This window comes from Myxine glutinosa, chromosome 4 (genome assembly GCF_964187855.1).
Source record: "Myxine glutinosa chromosome 4, kmMyxGlut1.1, whole genome shotgun sequence".
Lineage (NCBI taxonomy): Eukaryota > Metazoa > Chordata > Myxini > Myxiniformes > Myxinidae > Myxine > Myxine glutinosa.
Window position 1 is genome coordinate 180701945 of NC_136264.1, and position 18023 is coordinate 180719967.

General features: G+C 46.9%; 1 protein-coding gene across 2 annotated transcripts in view; it reads right to left on the minus strand.

The window, feature by feature from the left end:
• The window catches only part of CPNE9 (copine family member 9), a 231400-nt gene that overhangs the window by 206052 nt on the left and 7325 nt on the right, over positions 1–18023 (minus strand). For both annotated transcript variants that reach the window (XM_078776757.1, XM_068114055.2), the window contains one exon: positions 675–751. In XM_078776757.1, the coding sequence (XP_078632883.1) occupies positions 675–751 (77 nt within the window). The remainder of the gene's footprint in view (positions 1–674; positions 752–18023) is intronic.

Below are 18023 nucleotides of genomic sequence, written 5' to 3' on the forward strand. Positions count from 1 at the left end.
GACATGCATGAAGCCTCCCTGTTGCTGCAAGGATTGGAAATGAGGGGAATGGAGAAGCAAATAGCCATGAGGCCTTTTTCAATCTTCCATTCTGGATGACAAAACATGTTCGTACCTAAGAAATGAAGGTTCTTGACAAGTGGTGGGAGAGGAGAGGACAGAAAGAAGCTGAAGGGGCTTTGCCATATTTCTTGCTGAAGATTGTTGATGTAAGCTTTTGCAATTCCACACCACTATTGCACATCCCTTTTTATGGGAATAATGTTTAACCCTTTCAGAGCTCGATCTATTCGTGCACACCTCACTGCAAACATGCATCTTCACTTGATTCAAGGCTGCCTCCGATGTCATCCAAATGGCTGAAACACGCATGTTTTTGGCACAACTCAGGGAATCGTTTTAATTGATCGACAATGATCATGAAGATGAACAATCCCAAACAGAGAGGTGCTGCAGGCTGTATGTGGGAGGATTTGAAAGCCAGGCTGGGCGGAGTGGGACGAGGGTGGTGAAATGCAAGGTCCGACTAGGGATGTGTCCTAGTTACAGCTCAATGGGCTTTGTCGCTGAGACAGCAAAACGTTGCTGTGCACCGAGACACAAATGAAATATGGAGCCCCAGCAGGGCAGCAAGGATTAAGTGCTATGTGGAGGAGAGTTCATCGTATACCCACCCTAATGGTTTCTGCAGGCGACTTCCAGGTGCGCTCACCAGCTCACCGAGCGTGCAGTTAGCTCGACCCAGGAAATCCTTACATTTGGGAAACAAGAAAAGCAAAAAAAAATAATTCTGATTGCATTTCAAAGCATATATATATCTGCTTAGTTCAGTTTACTTTATGATGACGTTACCAGTGGTATTATTTCGTGCTGCAATAGACGGGGAAGGAGGAGAGTGGTGGAAGTTATTGGTGAGTGGAGCTATTTAGTGGTGCAAGCTGGTGAGCAGATATAAGGAATGGGAAGTGAGGGTGAGGAGTGAGGTATTGGTGAAAAGCAGTGACGAGGATAGTATGTGTACGTGCACACACACAAACACACACACACACACACACACACACACACACACACACACACACACACACACACACACACACACACACACACACACACACACACACACACACACACACACACACACACACACACACACACACACACACGAACTGCCTAGTCTGGGTTTGATTCCTGGCCCAACTATAAAGTGTTGGAGTGGTATTTCACAGGCAGGGAATTGCATCACAACGTTTTAAATTGATTAAATTGAGACTTCTTTCGTCACATAATGTCAAAGAGGAAATTATTTTTAGAAATGTTTACAAATTAATTAAAAATGAAAAGCTGAAATATATTGAGTCGATAAGTATTGAAGCCCTTTGCTCTGACACTAAATTGAGCTCAGGTGCATCCATTTTTCCTTTGATCATCCTCGAGATGGCTCTACAACTTGATTGGAGTCCATCTGTGGCCAATTCCTTTCATTGGACACGATTTAGAAAGAAACACTCCTTTCCATATAATGTCCCACAGTTGACAGTGCATGTCAGATCAAAAACTCAACCATGAAGTCCAAGGAACTGTCCATAGAACTCTAAGATAAAATTGTGAGGAGGCATAGACCTAGGGAAGGATATAAAACAATTTCTCGAGTGTTGAAAGTTCCCAAGAGCACCGTGAGCTCCATCATTAGGAAATGGAAATAATATGGAACTATCCAGACTCTTCCTAGAGCTGGCCATCCGACAAACCAAAGCAACGGGGCAAGAAGGACCTTGGACAGGGAGATGATCAAGAACCCAATGACTACTCTGAGAGAACTACCAAGTTCATTGGCTGAGATGGGAGAACCTGCCGGAAGGACAACAGCCTCTGCAGCACTTCACAAATCTAGGCTTTATGGGAGAATGGCCAGATGGAGGTCACTCCTGAGAAATATGCACATGACAATTTGCCTGGAGTTTGCAAAAAGGCATGTGAAAGACACACCATGAGGCAAAAGATGCTGTGTTCTGGTGGGATGAAAATTTAACTCTTTGTCTTGAATGCAAAGCGCTATGTCTGACGGAAACCGAGCACAGCTAATCCAACATCTAACACCATCCCAACCATGAAGCATGGTGGTGACAGCATCATGCTATGGGGATGCTTTTCAGTGGCAGGGATTGGGAGACTTGTAAGGATAGAAGGAACAATGAATGGAGCCAAATACAGGCAAATCCTTGAGGAGAACTTGCTTCAGAGTGCAAAAGACCTTCGAGTACGGCAAAGATGTATGTTCCAACAGGTCAATGACCCCAAGCATATAGCCAAAGCAGCATTGGAATGGCTTCAGAACAAGAATGTGAACGTCCTTTAGTGGCCCAGCCAAAGCTCAAACTTAAATCCCATTGTGAATCTGTGGCAAGACTTGAAGATTGCTGTTCACCAACGCTACACATTTAATTTGACAGAGCTTGAGCAAATCTTCACAGAAGAATGGGTGGAACTCTCCAATTTCAGATGTGTAAAGCTGATACAGACATACCCAAGAAGACTCAAACATGGAAACGCCATCAAAGGCGCTCGCTCCGTCGAAGTATTGACTCGGGGTGAATACTTGTGTAAATTAGATATTTCTGTATTTCATTCTTAATTATTTTGAAAAAAAATTCTAAACAAAAAAGTCCATCTTGACATTATGGGGTATTATGTTTAGATCAGTGACGAAAATATCAATTTCATCCATTTTAAATTCAGGCTGCAACACAACAAAATATGAAAAAGTCGAGGGGTTTGAATACTTTCTGAAGGCACAATTTCGACAATATTCCTTCAGCAATTGGTCACGACACGGAGTAATTTGCTGTGCCCATTTATCCCTTCACTCAGCGATTGGTCACAGCATTGACCAATTGGGTGTGCTTAATTTACCCAGCATCGCTCTTCGTGTCTTCAATGGTGGGCCTCGATGGGCATTCCATCTGGAGACAACCCATTAGGAATAATATATGATGAAATGTTCAAAGAACATGTTTTTGTTTCCATTGGCACCGTTTATGTCAGCCGAAAGCGTCACCACAATAGCTGTCTGTATCTTGAACAATAGCGATCGCATGGAGTATGATATGCTGTGATCAATCAACTTTATTTCAAAAATGACAAAAAAATTATAAAGTGCATTTTCAAGATGCACACAATTCCGCAACACATTGCCCAAAGAAAGTGAGCAGGAGTGCCCTCTAGGAAGTAGTAATAGTAGTGACTGTACACCCAAACCCCCTACGACCAATTGAACACACTCCTCTCTTATTCGAGGCTGCAGTACCATGAGGCAGTGTCTTGGGTCCAGTCTTCGTCCTCATCGATTTAAACTACCTCTGGAAAGTCCTGTTTGTCTCTGTCTCTCTGTCTCTGTCTCTGTCTCTCGTCCTCTCTTCGTCTCTTCGTTTTGTAAGCAATGCCAGACTGCGTTGCAAGTACTCCATCATATTGAGAAGCAGACGGCACCCTTGCCATACGCTGCTCATCTGGAAAGGAGTTGACGCTGATCTGATAAATGGAACATGTCCTCCAATCCTGTGTCTATAGCCTATGCATTTCCAAGGTGAGTTACTGACAGATATCAAGTATCTTGAACTTCTAGGCTTCAACACCAGCCCCAACTTCTTCTGGATCAACCATAAAGCAAAGCTGACCTCCAATCTAGCCCGAGACTGGACACCCTCCACCATTCCAAGTCTTTCCTTGAAAAAAAAAAGAAGAACTACTCAGTCTATATTCTCTGTCCACATCTCAACGCAGTACTGCTCTGAGGGCTCTCCCCTACGGGCTGGGCCCCAGCATCACATCTGTCTCTCATGGATTCTATGGAATCTTTAGCGCTCAACATCACAACCTATGTGCTCGAGTGGCAAAGCTAAACAGGCCAAACCAAAAGAGAAAAGTCTTCCTGGGATTGAAATGCGGTACTGACATGATGGGTCAGTGCATCTTTCTAGCCTTAGTTTCCTTCGTGTTGCTTGTACAACTAGAACGACACTCGGTAGAGAGCATACCTCCACCTGGTGAACAGTTTGCGTTTTGTATCCCACTTACAGGCCGGATCTGGATTCGGACCTGAACCAAAATCTAATCGGCTTGTTCTTGTCACCTAGCCAACTTCTCCACCAAGTTTAGTCATAACTCGTCCATAACTTTTTGAGATATGTCATACATCGCTTTCACCCGATCCCTCAATGGTGAAGAATGACTTAAAATTAAACAATTATCGTAGCTTTTGATTGATGAGTGAACCAATTCTGTGACACAATATGCAAATTCTTTCAATTTCAGGACAATTGGACAAAAATTGACAATTTTATGCAACCTTGACCTTTGACCTTTTGATCTAAAAAAAAATAAAAAAATCGCCTCCTACCTTTTGGTTAGTGAGTGGGCGCTAATCAAATTCTTTAAATTTGAGGTTAATCGAGTGAAAATTGGTGATTTTATGCAACCTTGACCTTTGACCTTTTGATCTAAAAAAAACAATTGGCTTGTAGCTTTTGATTGGTGAACCAATTGACCTTTGACCTTTTGATCTAAGAAATTTTTTAAAAATCGCCTCCTACCTTTTGATTAGCGAGTGGGCGATAATCAAATTCTTTAAATTTGAGGTTAATCGGGTGAAAATTGGTGATTTTATGCAACCTTGACCTTTGACCTTTTGATCTAAAAAAAAACAAAAAACCAATTGGCTTGTAGCTTTTGATTGGTGAACCAATTGCAAATTCTTTAAATTTCAGGTCAATCAGATGAAAATTTATGATTTTATGTGACGCCAACCTTTGACCTTTTGACTAAATTATTAATTTGCCTTCTCCGTATTATCATAATAAAACTTTGGTGACAATTTGATGGCAATAGCTCAAATGGGGGGGAAAAGGTTAGGGCCCGGACAGACAGACACAGACACACAGACAAACACACAGACAGATAGAGACAGATATAGACAGACACACACACACACACAAGTGATTGCAAAACCCTGTCTCCTGCTGTCCACGGACTAATAAAGTTGTCATTGCAAGTGAATGCACATATTGGACCGGGATTTAAAATATTAATTCAGCCCGCTGGGTGCATCATTATCGAGGTGCAGGTAAACCGCTGATGCAGTGGTACTGCAAACGAAAGGTAAGAACGTGTAATTTGGCCAGCGTTCTATTGATAACTTGCCCACTCCTTGCAAAAGGCATTCAGGGGATCTATAAACGCCCACCAGATAATGCTAACAGACAGGTCCCCTGCTTACAAGGTCCATTCGAGGGAAGGTACACTCATTAATACAAGGCCCTGCCTGCGAAGCACCACGGGGACAATAATACGCAAGGAATGCGGATGTTGGAGGCCATTCGGCCCATCAAGCCTGGACTCTATCTACGGTGCTCATATCAATTCAATACAACAGTCAGACACGGAATCGAACCCAGACGACAAAGCTCAACTTGAAGTTTGCTGCCTCTGCACCATCCTGGCAGAGAATGGGTCGTTAAAAGATTTCCATGTTATAACCGTGAGAACTCACAACTATTTTTAGTGTCCTCACAATCCTATTTCATTACTTTCTTTTTTTCAAATACAATTTATCTCGCATCCAAATTGCGGTGAGATAGGAGGAATAACAAAAAGTGAAAAAGTGAAAGCGACACAGAATTTTCTCCGAGCTAGCAATTTGAGTACCTGGGGGAATTTGTATAAAGATATCCAAATTGATCGTATGACATCATAAGACCAAAGCAAAGACCCATTTGGCTACCCATCTATGACAAAAATTGCAATAGGTTTGGTGAAATAGCAATAACGAAGACAAGCAATTACTTATCCTTCAAATATCTGAGCAATGCATGCGCACATACTTCAAGACGTATATGTACTTCTAGTACCTGAACGCACATTAATCCAGGGCTAATGTCCCTGACGTCGTTGATCAATTGACGCAATATATTGTTGCGGATATGGGATTTGGCCTCCATATCCGCTTGTAAATATTCCCCTATTTCCCCAATACTCCCCAACTATCCCCAATCCCCCATTCCCTAGTCCCATTGTCTGTAAACAACACTCTGTAGAACCGACCTTCCACTTTTTTCCCCCATTAAATGTCGTGCCCAGGTCCACCGCATCTCACGTAGACAACTTTCGGACATCTTGCTAGTTATTCTTAGTCTATGTCAGTTAAGGACTCGTTTCCATTAATTCTGACTCTTCGTTGCACCAGAATGTGATTATATGGCACCAGTAGTGAGTTTAGGACCTTCCCATACCTCCTCCCATCTTCTTCCCCAAACAACAACTACAACAACAACTACAACAACTACAACAACGGCGCGCGCGGGGAGTGTGCGTCCTCACTCCGGCTCGGTTAGCCGCCATTACCCATGTGCGCCGACGGGGTTACCACGAAGGGGCTGCCTGTCGGCCCCTCGTCAAGGGCGGAGCCGGTAACCCCCCGCACCCAATGAGAAGCAACGGGCCGATTCCATCTGGGGCGGAGCTAACGAGCCGAGGGCGTGTCACTCCCCGCCGGATATACGCAGCGACTTACCGGATGTGAAGTCAGATGCGCCTGAACCACGGAGAGCAAAGGACGCCACCCCCAGCACGACGAATACCTCCCCGCATCTATTGGACCGGACCGGGTCGATTCTGTCCCTGAGCCAAGAGTGCACCTTGAGCCATCGACCAACCCGCCTTTCCTTGCCATCAATCCCCGTGTGAGTCAGTTTTGTCCTGTTTATCTGTCGTCTGTCGGGGCTATTATAAGACCGTAACTAAGTGCCTACCTTACTATGCTGTCTCTCTCATCCCTGTAATCTGACCTTCCGCAATATTATAACCTCCTCCGGAGGTCTTGAGAACTGAACCCTTGGTGTCGTGTCATTTTAACCCAGCCGTTGTGTCCTTTTCCTCAATTGATTTAGCGTAGCGCGACTCGGCAAACGTTCGAGTATAATCGGGTAAACGTGCAGACGCGGTCATACCAAACCGCTCGGGAAACCAACATCCACAACCGCGTCTGTAACAATTGGTGTCAGGAGTGTCGGATTCGGACCTGGGACTAAATTTATTAGGCCCAAATTTTGGAACACCAATTGTACCACTAGGGTAACAATTGGTGTTGGGAGGTAGAATTCGATCCGGAGCGCGTTTCCCGCGCTCGAAATTATAACGGCGAAATTTGATTTTGTTTTACGAAAATAAAAACCCGAATTTTGAAAGTCGCGCTATGGCGGATCAAGACAGCTGGGGTCCGGTAGAGGAGAGTGAGGCAGGGTCGGTCCAGGACCAAATTGAGGGACGCGAGGAGAGCGAAGCAGCGATGGTAGCAGACGCACAAAATAGCGTCGTTGCGCCCGACATTGCGGGTGCGCAAAATGGCGCCTCGCTGGTCGCGGCGCCCGCGACCGTGGCAGCGCCCCTGGTGGATTTGAACCTTTTTTTTCTACAAATGAAGGCCCTTATGGACAAGAATAGCGAAGAAATGGAAAGCAGAATGATGGGGGTAATGGGGAACCGGATGGATGCTCAGAGTGAGCGATTGGAGGGCCAATTGGGGGTAATGGGAAACCAAATGGGGGTAATGAGGGACGAAGCGAGGGGTACCGGTGAGGGGTTAGACAACGGGATAAAAGAGGTAAAGAATGGGTTAACGGGGGTGGAAAACAGAATGGCTGCCCAGGAGAATCAGTTAGAGGGGGTGAAAAATGGGTTAGAGGGGTTAGAAAACAGAATGGAAGGCAAATTGAGGGACATGAGGGACCAAGCGGAAAGGGAAGTTAACCAAATGGGGCAGCAGATAGAGGGGGTCAGAATGGGGGTAGAAACCAAACTGGATGCTCACAGGGAGGAAATGGAGCAGATGAGGGTGGCATCTGGGCAGGAGATGCAAGTGATGGGAGAGGAGATCAGAAGAGGAGTGAGTGAGGAGGTCGGAGGAGTGCGCGAGGAGGTGAGGCACTGTAAGGAGCACATGGAGAAGGAGGTGAGAAAGGGGACTGTAAAGTTACAAGGGGGCATAGAGGACCTGACGCAGGAAGTAGAACAACTGACAGAGGGACAAAAAGAACTAACGGACCAGGTAAAGAAGAACACAGCGGTAATAGGAGGGTTAAAAGCGACACAAAATGACCTAAAAAATGACTTGGTAGCGACGAAGAGGGAATGTCAGATGGTACGTGAGGGACTGACAACGAGGTTGGACGAGGTGATAGAGGTAATGGAGACGAAGGACCGGCAGGTGAGGACGCACATGGAAACGGTCAAGGTAGCCTTGGAGGACGAGCTTGAGGAGACGTACCGGGGAATAAAAGAGGTGAAGCAGAAATTAGAAGAAGTGGAAGAAGGGGTGAGCGAAATTAAGAAGCGACGGAGAGAGGATAAGAAAGAGATAAAAGAGGGGATAAAAGCATTGGTCCGAAGTCTGTGTTCGGATCGTGATGATGTGCTCATTAACCGGATGAGGGATTCGCAGGTGATGGAGGAGAAGCGAAGAGGAAGAGGACCCGGTGTAAGTGGTGACCAATATGGTCGTGCGTATGATGCGCCAGGGGATTTAAGAAGCTTGGGGGTCGAGATGGACCCGGGTGTTCGTGAGAGGCCGTTGGTGAAGTGTGCGACAGGTCTGGTGTGCGAAAGAGGAGGTGTGCGAGAAAGTCCGACTCTGGGGTGTGTGAGGAAAAAGTGCGTGCCAAGGAGTGAGGGTGCTGGCGAGAGTGAGTCGGTCGTAGCGCGTGTGCGAGGGAGCACATGGAAGCGCGGTGTGGTAAGTGTTACAGAGGGTGTGACGGGAGAGTGTGCGCAAGAGTGTGCGCGAGAAAGGTGTGTGACGGACAGGTGCATGGGGAAAGAGTGCGCTGTCAAAGATAAGGAAGAATGCACGCCTGTGGTGAGTGTTACAGAGGGTGTGACGGGAGAGTGTGCGCAAGAGTGTGCGCGAGGAAGGTGTGTGACGGACAGGTGCATGAGGAAAGAGTGCGCTGTCGGGAGTAAGGGTGAGTGCGTTGTCAAGAGTGGAGGTGAGAGTAGTAAGAGTGACACGGAGCGTGAGTTGGTTGTGACAGGTGAGGAAGGATGCACACCTGGAATGGTAGAGCGTGAGTGGGAATGCACGCTGGAATTGGTAGTGAGGCACGTGGTTGGGTGTGCGAGTGAGAGCACACCTGTGATTGTCACAGAGGAGGTGACCGAGGAGGGGGCGCGAAGAGGTGTGTTGGTGAGGTGTGCTACCAACGAATGTGTGCCAAAGTGTTCGGTGGTCAGGTGTGTGACCAAGGCTGTGAGTGGAATGGGTGTACCTGGGTGTGTAAGGAAAGGTACGAGGAGCATGGGAACGGCTGGATGTGTGAGCAAGGAACGGGCTGCGGGGTGTAAGCATGCAGGTGAAGCATCGACGTTAAACGGAGTAGCGGTTAGGTCGACTTTTAGCCGAATCGGGCCCTCGGTGCGTGCTGGGCCTCGCTTTGAACGGCCGCGTCCGTGCTCCACTAGGCGGAGCGGGCGGCTGGATAGGAAGGGTCGTCATGGCGACCACTTTCTGTTGAGGCATTCCGGCAGGTCGAGATCGGGACATTGGATGGCTCCACGCCGAGATGGTGCGTGGGATCTCAGCCCGGGTAAGCCCCCGTCCCTGCACCGAGTGCGGGACGTATCCAGCCGCTGGCACGGAACAACCCGCATTCATTGCTCGGTTTTACGAAGCCGGGCTTTGGACAGGAATTGGCGCACCGAGAGGCAGTAGTGAGTAGACTGTGTGATGAGGTTAGTGTTTTGGACCCAAAATTAGAGAAAAACAAAATTTGATGATTGGCAAGGGATTGGCAGTAGTGATTGGCAGATGATGGGTAGTGATTGGCAAATTTTTGATTTGTTGAAATTTGATGTGCAAAATTGGTAGTGAGCGATGGGCCCGGTGGGTAAGGGTGGCATCCCTGCCACCCTTCCCATGGTGGGGCAAAGGAGCAATAGATTATGGGGTGTATGGCAGTGAAAACTAGCCCGGGTGGGTTCGGTTATATTGTGTGTAGGGATCTAGCGAAGATGACATTAGGTGACGTTAAGTTTAGTTAGTGACTGATACCTGTAGTGGGGACGCAGGTAGTTTAGTGTGGTTGATAATGACGTGGGAGCGCAATAGTTAAAAGGGACGACTGGGAAGCGCAAGTTTCAGAGGGGAGTAGTTAGAGGAGATGATGCTGTGTGAGAGCTGAACAGGTGTGATTGCACAGGTGTGCAACTGGACAGGTGTGTGGAGCAGTGTATGAGTAGTGAGTGTGTGGATCAGCGCGAATGCGCTTGGGGAGAGAAGGGTGCAGGTGGCACCAGGTGTGAGAGCACAGGTGTGCAGGTACAGGTGTGTGGAGAGAGTTGGAGTAAGTGGTACGGAGTGGTGTGCATGGTGCGAAGGTGTGGATGGGGGAAGAGTGGACCCCTTTCACGAGTACCCGGGGCGGGAAGTGTAAGTGTTAGGTAGAGGGTATAGGTAAATTGTGGTTGGATATTGGCATTTGTGGTGCGGTTGCAGAATGGTATTGTGGATGGGTGCATTAGTGTTGTGGAAATGGCTGGGCGTGTAGCCTGTTAGTGTGTGTAGTTGGTTGGGCACTCCACCACTGTGAGGATGTCGGCCAGGTGAGGCCGCAGGTGGGCTCTGGGAGCCGGTAGTTGTGAGTGGGTGCCTGAGGATCCCGGGTGTGGATCGGGCAGCCCAGTGCCAGAGAGGGCACCGAGTGGGGAGAGCGCCAGAGGGCCTTCCCCAGGTAGTTAGGTTAGGGTAAGGAGCAGGTAAGCTCGGAGGCAACTGCAGTGGTGGAGGTGTGCAGGTGGGTAGACCCGCTGGGAGAGGTACACGCCACAGCCCAGAAATTGTGCGAGGGCACCGGGAGATGAATCGGGGGAGTGAGACCCCAAATTGAAAAGCACCACAGTTGGTCAATGGGAATTGGTTTTTAGAACCCATAGTGTAAGAGGGCCAATGGTTTGGCCGGGGAAAGACCCCGGGTAATGTAAAGTTGTTAAAGTCATTTAGGAAATAGTTAGGATTGATGAACCTGTCGCACCATACGCAGCCACTTACCTGTGGTGATGATGATGACTCCACACCTGTGTTTTCTTTGTTCTGTTGCAGGAAGTAAGGACTGCTGTTGGATTTGTGAGACGCATCACGACGTGGATGAGACATTGGGGTGATTCCATCTCTCCCTCCCTAGGAGGGACTGATGATGAATTGGTAATGGCAAATTTTGATGTTGAGTTGGAGATGGCAAATTTGATTGGTTAGGAGGGAGAGAAGACGAATTTGGTTTATGGGAGGAACGGGGAAGACAGTAGGGACGTTTGTTGATTTGTAAAGTAGATGTTTATGGGTAGTGTTGTGTTGTGTGGATACAGTAAGGGGTAAGGGAGGGGTCATGTAGGTTACCTGGTGTGGGGGGGGGGGGGGGGCGTACGGTAGGAACGTACCTGTCTCACCTGGTTCCCATGTGCCCCCAGTGTGCATCACCTTATATTGCGTGCACTTTTGCGCCCTTACCACCTTACTCACTTGTCTTTTCTTTTGTCTCCCACCTCCGAGGATCTGGCTTTGGGGCAGAGAGAGAGGAGAGAGAGGTGCTGGCTACGCAGTTGTGGGCCTGCACTTTCGCTGCTTGCTGCCTGGATCGATACACCATATGGACCGCAATGTTTGTGGCCGCCCACCATGGACCGCAGTTTTTTTGCGGCCAAGCACCACCCATTGATGGACCTCTGGGTCAACGTGGCACCTATGCCAAACAGGTGAACCACTAAGAGTTGGCCCCCTGACGGCCACAATAAGGAAATGGACGCGGTTGGCGCCTTTCTTTATTTTTAAAGAAGCCAGAAGGCCAAGTGCACCACACGAAGGCAAGACCAGCGGCAGACCATCGGCCGGCTGCGACACCACACCATGATCACTAAACATTTTATTGGTGCACTGGATGGTGCTGACTGTGTGATGGGGTGGTGCTTTTGGTGCTTGGAAGGGGTGCTCTGCACATTATTAAAGGCCGTAAGGCCACAGAGCACTCGTGGGTTGGTGTATCGATGCTGGCATGCGTGCTCTCTCTATGCATAACATCTGCATGTGTTCCTCCAAAAACAGGTCCTGGATCGTAGTGTAAATATCAGTGTAGTATTGTAAATAATGCTCCCTACCGGCTGTATGTTTAGTTTGCGAATTCTTTCCGCAATTCGGTTATCCTGTGGGTGTGTTTCTGTGAGGAGAAGGGTGCAACGTCGCAGGGGGACATATTTACTCATTTGTGAATATCTGTAAAACTGTCGCACTCAGGGTAGAGTTAATAGTAGAGGGAACTACATCTGAGTGCCACACTAAAATAGGTAAAAATTTATCGGGTCGGGACGCCCCGAGGGTAGAGAAGGGTGCAATGTTGCGGATATGGGATTTGGCCTCCATATCCGCTTGTAAATATTCCCCTATTTCCCCAATACTCCCCAACTATCCCCAATCCCCCATTCCCTAGTCCCATTGTCTGTAAACAACACTCTGTAGAACCGACCTTCCCCTTTTTCCCCCCATTAAATGTCGTGCCCAGGTCCACCGCATCTCACGTAGACAACTTTCGGACATCTTGCTTGTTATTCTTAGTCTATGTCAGTTAAGGACTCGTTTCCATTAATTCTGACTCTTCATTGCACCAGAATGTGATTATATGGCACCAGTAGTGAGTTTAGGACCTTCCCATACCTCCTCCCATCTTCTTCCCCAAACAACAACTACAACAACAACTACAACAACTACAACAACGGCGCGCGCGGGGAGTGTGCGTCCTCACTCCGGCTCGGTTAGCCGCCATTACCCATGTGCGCCGACGGGGTAACCACGAAGGGGCTGCCTGTCGGCCCCTCGTCAAGGGCGGAGCCAGTAACCCCCCGCACCCAATGAGAAGCAACGGGCCGATTCCATCTGGGGCGGAGCTAACGAGCCGAGGGCGTGTCACTCCCCGCCGGATATACGCAGCGACTTACCGGATGTGAAGTTGTGAGAAACCCCCGGTGAAACCACCTTTGTTCTCACCCAAATGAGTGCCCCGCCCACCACTGACGTAACCTCCTTGGAGCCTCACGCGATTGGGAGGCGAGTCGGGACGTGATTGGTGGAGGGTCAGAGAGCGCGGCCGCCATCTCATGATACGGACGCAGCTCGGAGGTTCGAGGCCTCGAGGCGAGGGAACTTTCGTTACGCCTCACGACAGCGAGTTGTGCTGATCGTTTATAGTTATGGATTGTACGAGTGAGTGATTCCGGAAGAGAACGAGTGATTCCCGGAGATCGTAGATTGGAACTGTGAGTCCTATATTGCCTGCTTCGTGTTGGAGCTCCTGGCCGACCGTTCCTGGCGGCCTTGTGTGGTATTCCATCCTGGTATCCTTCGAGTCCCGGAGCTCGTCGATTGGAGCCGCGAGGATCTGACCTGGGTCTTGTTGGAGCGTCTGTGGCCGACCGTTCCTGCAGGCTTGTGCAGCCTATTCCATTTGACCTTTCATGGTTTTTGTGATCGAGCCAATAAAGCATCGTGCCTTACCCCTAGAAGGCCGATTAAAACACAATTGTGTTGATTACGTCTCTTTTGTCCACTCCGTGGATTACTTGAAGCCCGGACATTCACGTCCGTATTCCGTGCTGGGAACATTTACCAGGCGGGATCGCGATTCCATCTGGACGGGCCGATTCCATCTGGGGCGGAGCTAACGAGCCGAGGGCGTGTCACTCCCCGCCGGATATACGCAGCGACTTACCGGATGTGAAGTCAGATGCGCCTGAACCACGGAGAGCAAAGGACGCCACCCCCAGCGCGACGAATACCTCCCCGCATCTATTGGACCGGACCGGGTCGATTCTGTCCCTGAGCCAAGAGTGCACCTTGAGCCATCGACCAACCCGCCTTTCCTTGCCATCAATCCCCGTGTGAGTCAGTTTTGTCCTGTTTATCTGTCGTCTGTCGGGGCTATTATAAGACCGTAACTAAGTGCCTACCTTACTATGCTGTCTCTCTCATCCCTGTAATCTGACCTTCCGCAATATTATAACCTCCTCCGGAGGTCTTGAGAACTGAACCCTTGGTGTCGTGTCATTTTAACCCAGCCGGTGTGTCCTTTTCCTCAATTGATTTAGCGTAGCGCGACTCGGCAAACGTTCGAGTATAATCGGGTAAACGTGCAGACGCGGTCATACCAAACCGCTCGGGAAACCAACATCCACAACCGCGTCTGTAACAATATCAATATATACAAAGATCGCCTGTTTCTGCCTTAAAAAGCATGAGGTGCTGTCACCATCATGCATTAAATCCATGTTTGGCCCTTGCCAAGCCAGTAGGTGATTTAGATCGTCCACATTGCTTTCCGATATCAAATGAAATGCACGGTGCCCGAGTGATCGGCTGCCGTCTACCAACTAGGAGGGTGACACGTCGAAATAATGGCTGGAAAGCAAATTCTTTCACGAGCCCATAGATTTTGAATGCGAATGAAACGGAAAACAAAGAAATAAACAAGAAGACGTCATGCAGAGCACGATACTTGCAAATTTGCGGACCAAGATGAGGACCAAGACCTTTAGTCTATTTTGACCTTTTGGGCTATGCTGATCTCAAAAATAGTTGTTGGTTGAATTCAGTTAACTGAGATGTAGATCCCATTCAAATTTCAAGTGAATCGGATGAAAATTGAGGATTTTAGAAATTTGAACTATGTTGTTGACCTTTGGCCTATGTTGCTCTTTTGGCCTATGGTGATCTCAGAAATAGTTGGTGGTTGAATTCAGTTTGTTGATATGTAAATCCCATTGAAATGGCAAGTGAATTGGATGCAAATTGAGGATTTTAGAAATTTGAAATTGCTGTTCATCTTTGGCCTATGTTGACCTTTTGGCCTATGCTGATCTCAAAATAGTTGGTGGTTGAATTCAGTTTGGTGATATGTAAATCCTCTTCAGATTTCAAGTCAATTGGATGAAAATTGAGGATTTTAGAAATTAAAAAAAAATTGGTTGTCCTTTGGTCTATGTTGACCTTTTGACTTATGGCGATCTCTAAAATAGTTGGTGGTTCAATTCAGTTAACTGGTGTAAATCGTATTCAAATTTCAAGTCAATCGGATGAAAATTGAGGATTTTAGAAATTTGAAAAAAGTGGTTGACTTTTGGCCTATGTTGACCTTTTGACCTTTTGTCCTCAAAAATATGATTTTGTCGGACCACGAACTCTACCATTTGGTGAAGTTTCGTGAAGATCAGTTTCAAATTGTGACCTGTAGGCAAGTATAAGTGAGCGGACAGACAGACAGACAAACAGACAAACAAACAAACACACACACAAACCGGAGTGATCAACATATACACAAAGAATTAAGTTAAGCACCCCCCCCCCGTTTTTTTACAACCTCGCACATTACAAGTTTGTTGTCGTCAAAACAGTGTAATATACCCATGATATTGCTATATTTTCTGGAGAAGTGATATTATGGTCACATACAAACATAACAATCATGCCGTTTTCAATATTTTATTCTGAATAATTTAAGGTGAAATTTTTTGGGAATTTTAGGCATATTTTCACCTCAATTTAAGTATGGAGCTATAGGTCCATCACGGACAGTGTGGATGACGTTTATGTTTTCTAACGTACAGTCATTGTTCTGAGAAGACCTCTAGCGATCTTTGCGTCAATAACGTGTGTAGGACCCACGTGATCGGATCACTGACTCAACCAATCACTTTTTTTCACTTTGATCACTCAATTTCATCAATGGATAATTGCTAATGTCATACCAATCATTATTTGATCTCACATACCTTAGAATATATGCCAATGTATACATATACACAAAGAATATATATTAGGGGGTGCTTACCTTAATTCGTTGTGTAGGGGTGCTTAACTTAATTCTTTGTGTATACATGCAATTTTTTTTTTTTTTTTTTGCCAAGTAACAAACAGACAGAATAACAAACGCAACCAACCAATATGCTTGAAAAATCTTTGATTTTGCAAGTAATAAAATGAAAACAGTTCTGCTCATATTTCTCGCAATCGTGTGGGGAACACGGCACTTGTTCCGAATCCTCCGATAGTGAAAAATAACACATGGCAAGCAAATAAATCTTCGGGCCGTCGAACGCCACTACATGACAATTTTTCATGGAAAAAAAAAAAACTTGATGTTTTAGTAGCAGTCGTGAAGAAGACGCTCAAGTGGATATGTGAACCGGGCCTCATATCGTGGATACAGTGATGGCATAAAGCCTGAAATTCATCGGCGATTATGTTAAGCAGCTCAGGTTATATTCTCCAGATAACCAGTAATGGTCTTCTCCAGAAAGTTATCACTTTGGTACGGAGGTCTCTCATTGGCCGTGTAGTTACTCAAAAGCCACTGCTAAAAGAAGGCAGCTGAATCAACAAGATGGAATGAGTATCAGATGGATATATATATATATATATATATATATATATATATTTTGTATACAAGATCGAGGCTCGTGTAGGAGCTAACATCAATCACAAAAAAAACAATCGGACAAACAAAACATACAATAAAGGGAGCGTGAGACAAGATGGGGAGAGAGAGGGAAGTACACAAGCACAACATTTGAGAGCAGGGACATCGGGAGATCTGTGGGAGGGAGAGGGCTTTGGGAAGGAGGCATGGGAAGGCTGGGGGTGGGGGGCGGAGGTGATGATGAACACATCTGGAGAAGGTCAAATTTATAGAGTAATCAAACTTTGATGCGCTCAACAACAAATGGCGATTTGAATGACTGGGAAAATGAGAGATGGTTCTGTTTTTTTTCGCACATCTGCAGAAAACCATGCTGGAGGATCTTTAGCTATGCCGGGCTGAATATCAGACGATGGCGTCAGTAATCTGCCCCGACTCCAGACAGGCACTTAGAGAGTGCGATACATCACAGCATGGCAAATAACAGTAAACTCTTCACACGGTATTAACAATAACAACCCAAAAACTGAACAGGGAGGTAATTTATAAAATTACAGATAAAATGATTTAATTGTATACACACGCAAACAAACAAAGAAATACACTAAAAGCAGTCAGCAGAGAGGTTAGGAGTGCGTATTAAGGATCAGGAGTGTGTATAAAGGATCAGGAGTGTGTATAAAGGATCAGGAGGGTGTATAAAGGATCAGGAGCGTGTATAAAGCATCAGGAGCGTGTATAAAGGATCAGGAGCGTGTATAAAGGAGCAGGAGCGTGTATAAAGCATCAGGAGCGTGTATAAAGGACCAGGAGCGTGTATAAAGGATCAGGAGTGTGTATAAAGGATCAGGAGCGTGTATAAAGGATCAGGAGCGTGTATAAATGATCAGGAGCGTGTATAAATGATCAGGAGCGTGTATAAATGATCAGGAGCGTGTATAAAGGATCAGGAGCGTGTATAAAGGATCAGGAGCGTGTATAAAGGATCAGGAGCGTGTATAAAGGATCAGGAGTGTGTATAAAGGATCAGGAGTGTATAAAGGATCAGGAGTGTGTATAAAGGATCAGGCTCTCCAGTTGCCGTACCTTCTGCAGTTGTATTCCATAATTAGTAGCAGGAAGTGATTGGGGGGGGGGGGGGGGCAGGGAAGGGGGTTCACACCCAATGTGCGCAGGGTTAACTGTGGTCTTTTCAATACACCAGGTTTATCGCTCCTAAATTAGCTGGTGCTGCGATAAGCTGTCGAGTTAGTCCTCGACACCAAAATCACGCCAAATCCGGATCTTCACCAAAATCTAAACATTTCGTCCTCGTCACATACACAACCTTTCTGCCAAACTTCGTCCGAATCCGTCCACACCTTTTTGAGATATCTTGTTCACAAACAGACAAACAAACCAGAACGGTGTAAACAAACTAGAATGGATCTCCCGTGATGAAGCTATCTCTGAGGGCCTTTCACTCACTCACTGCAGACAGGTAGGTGGTATTTCTGTCTTCTACCGACTCCTCTCCGGCCTTGC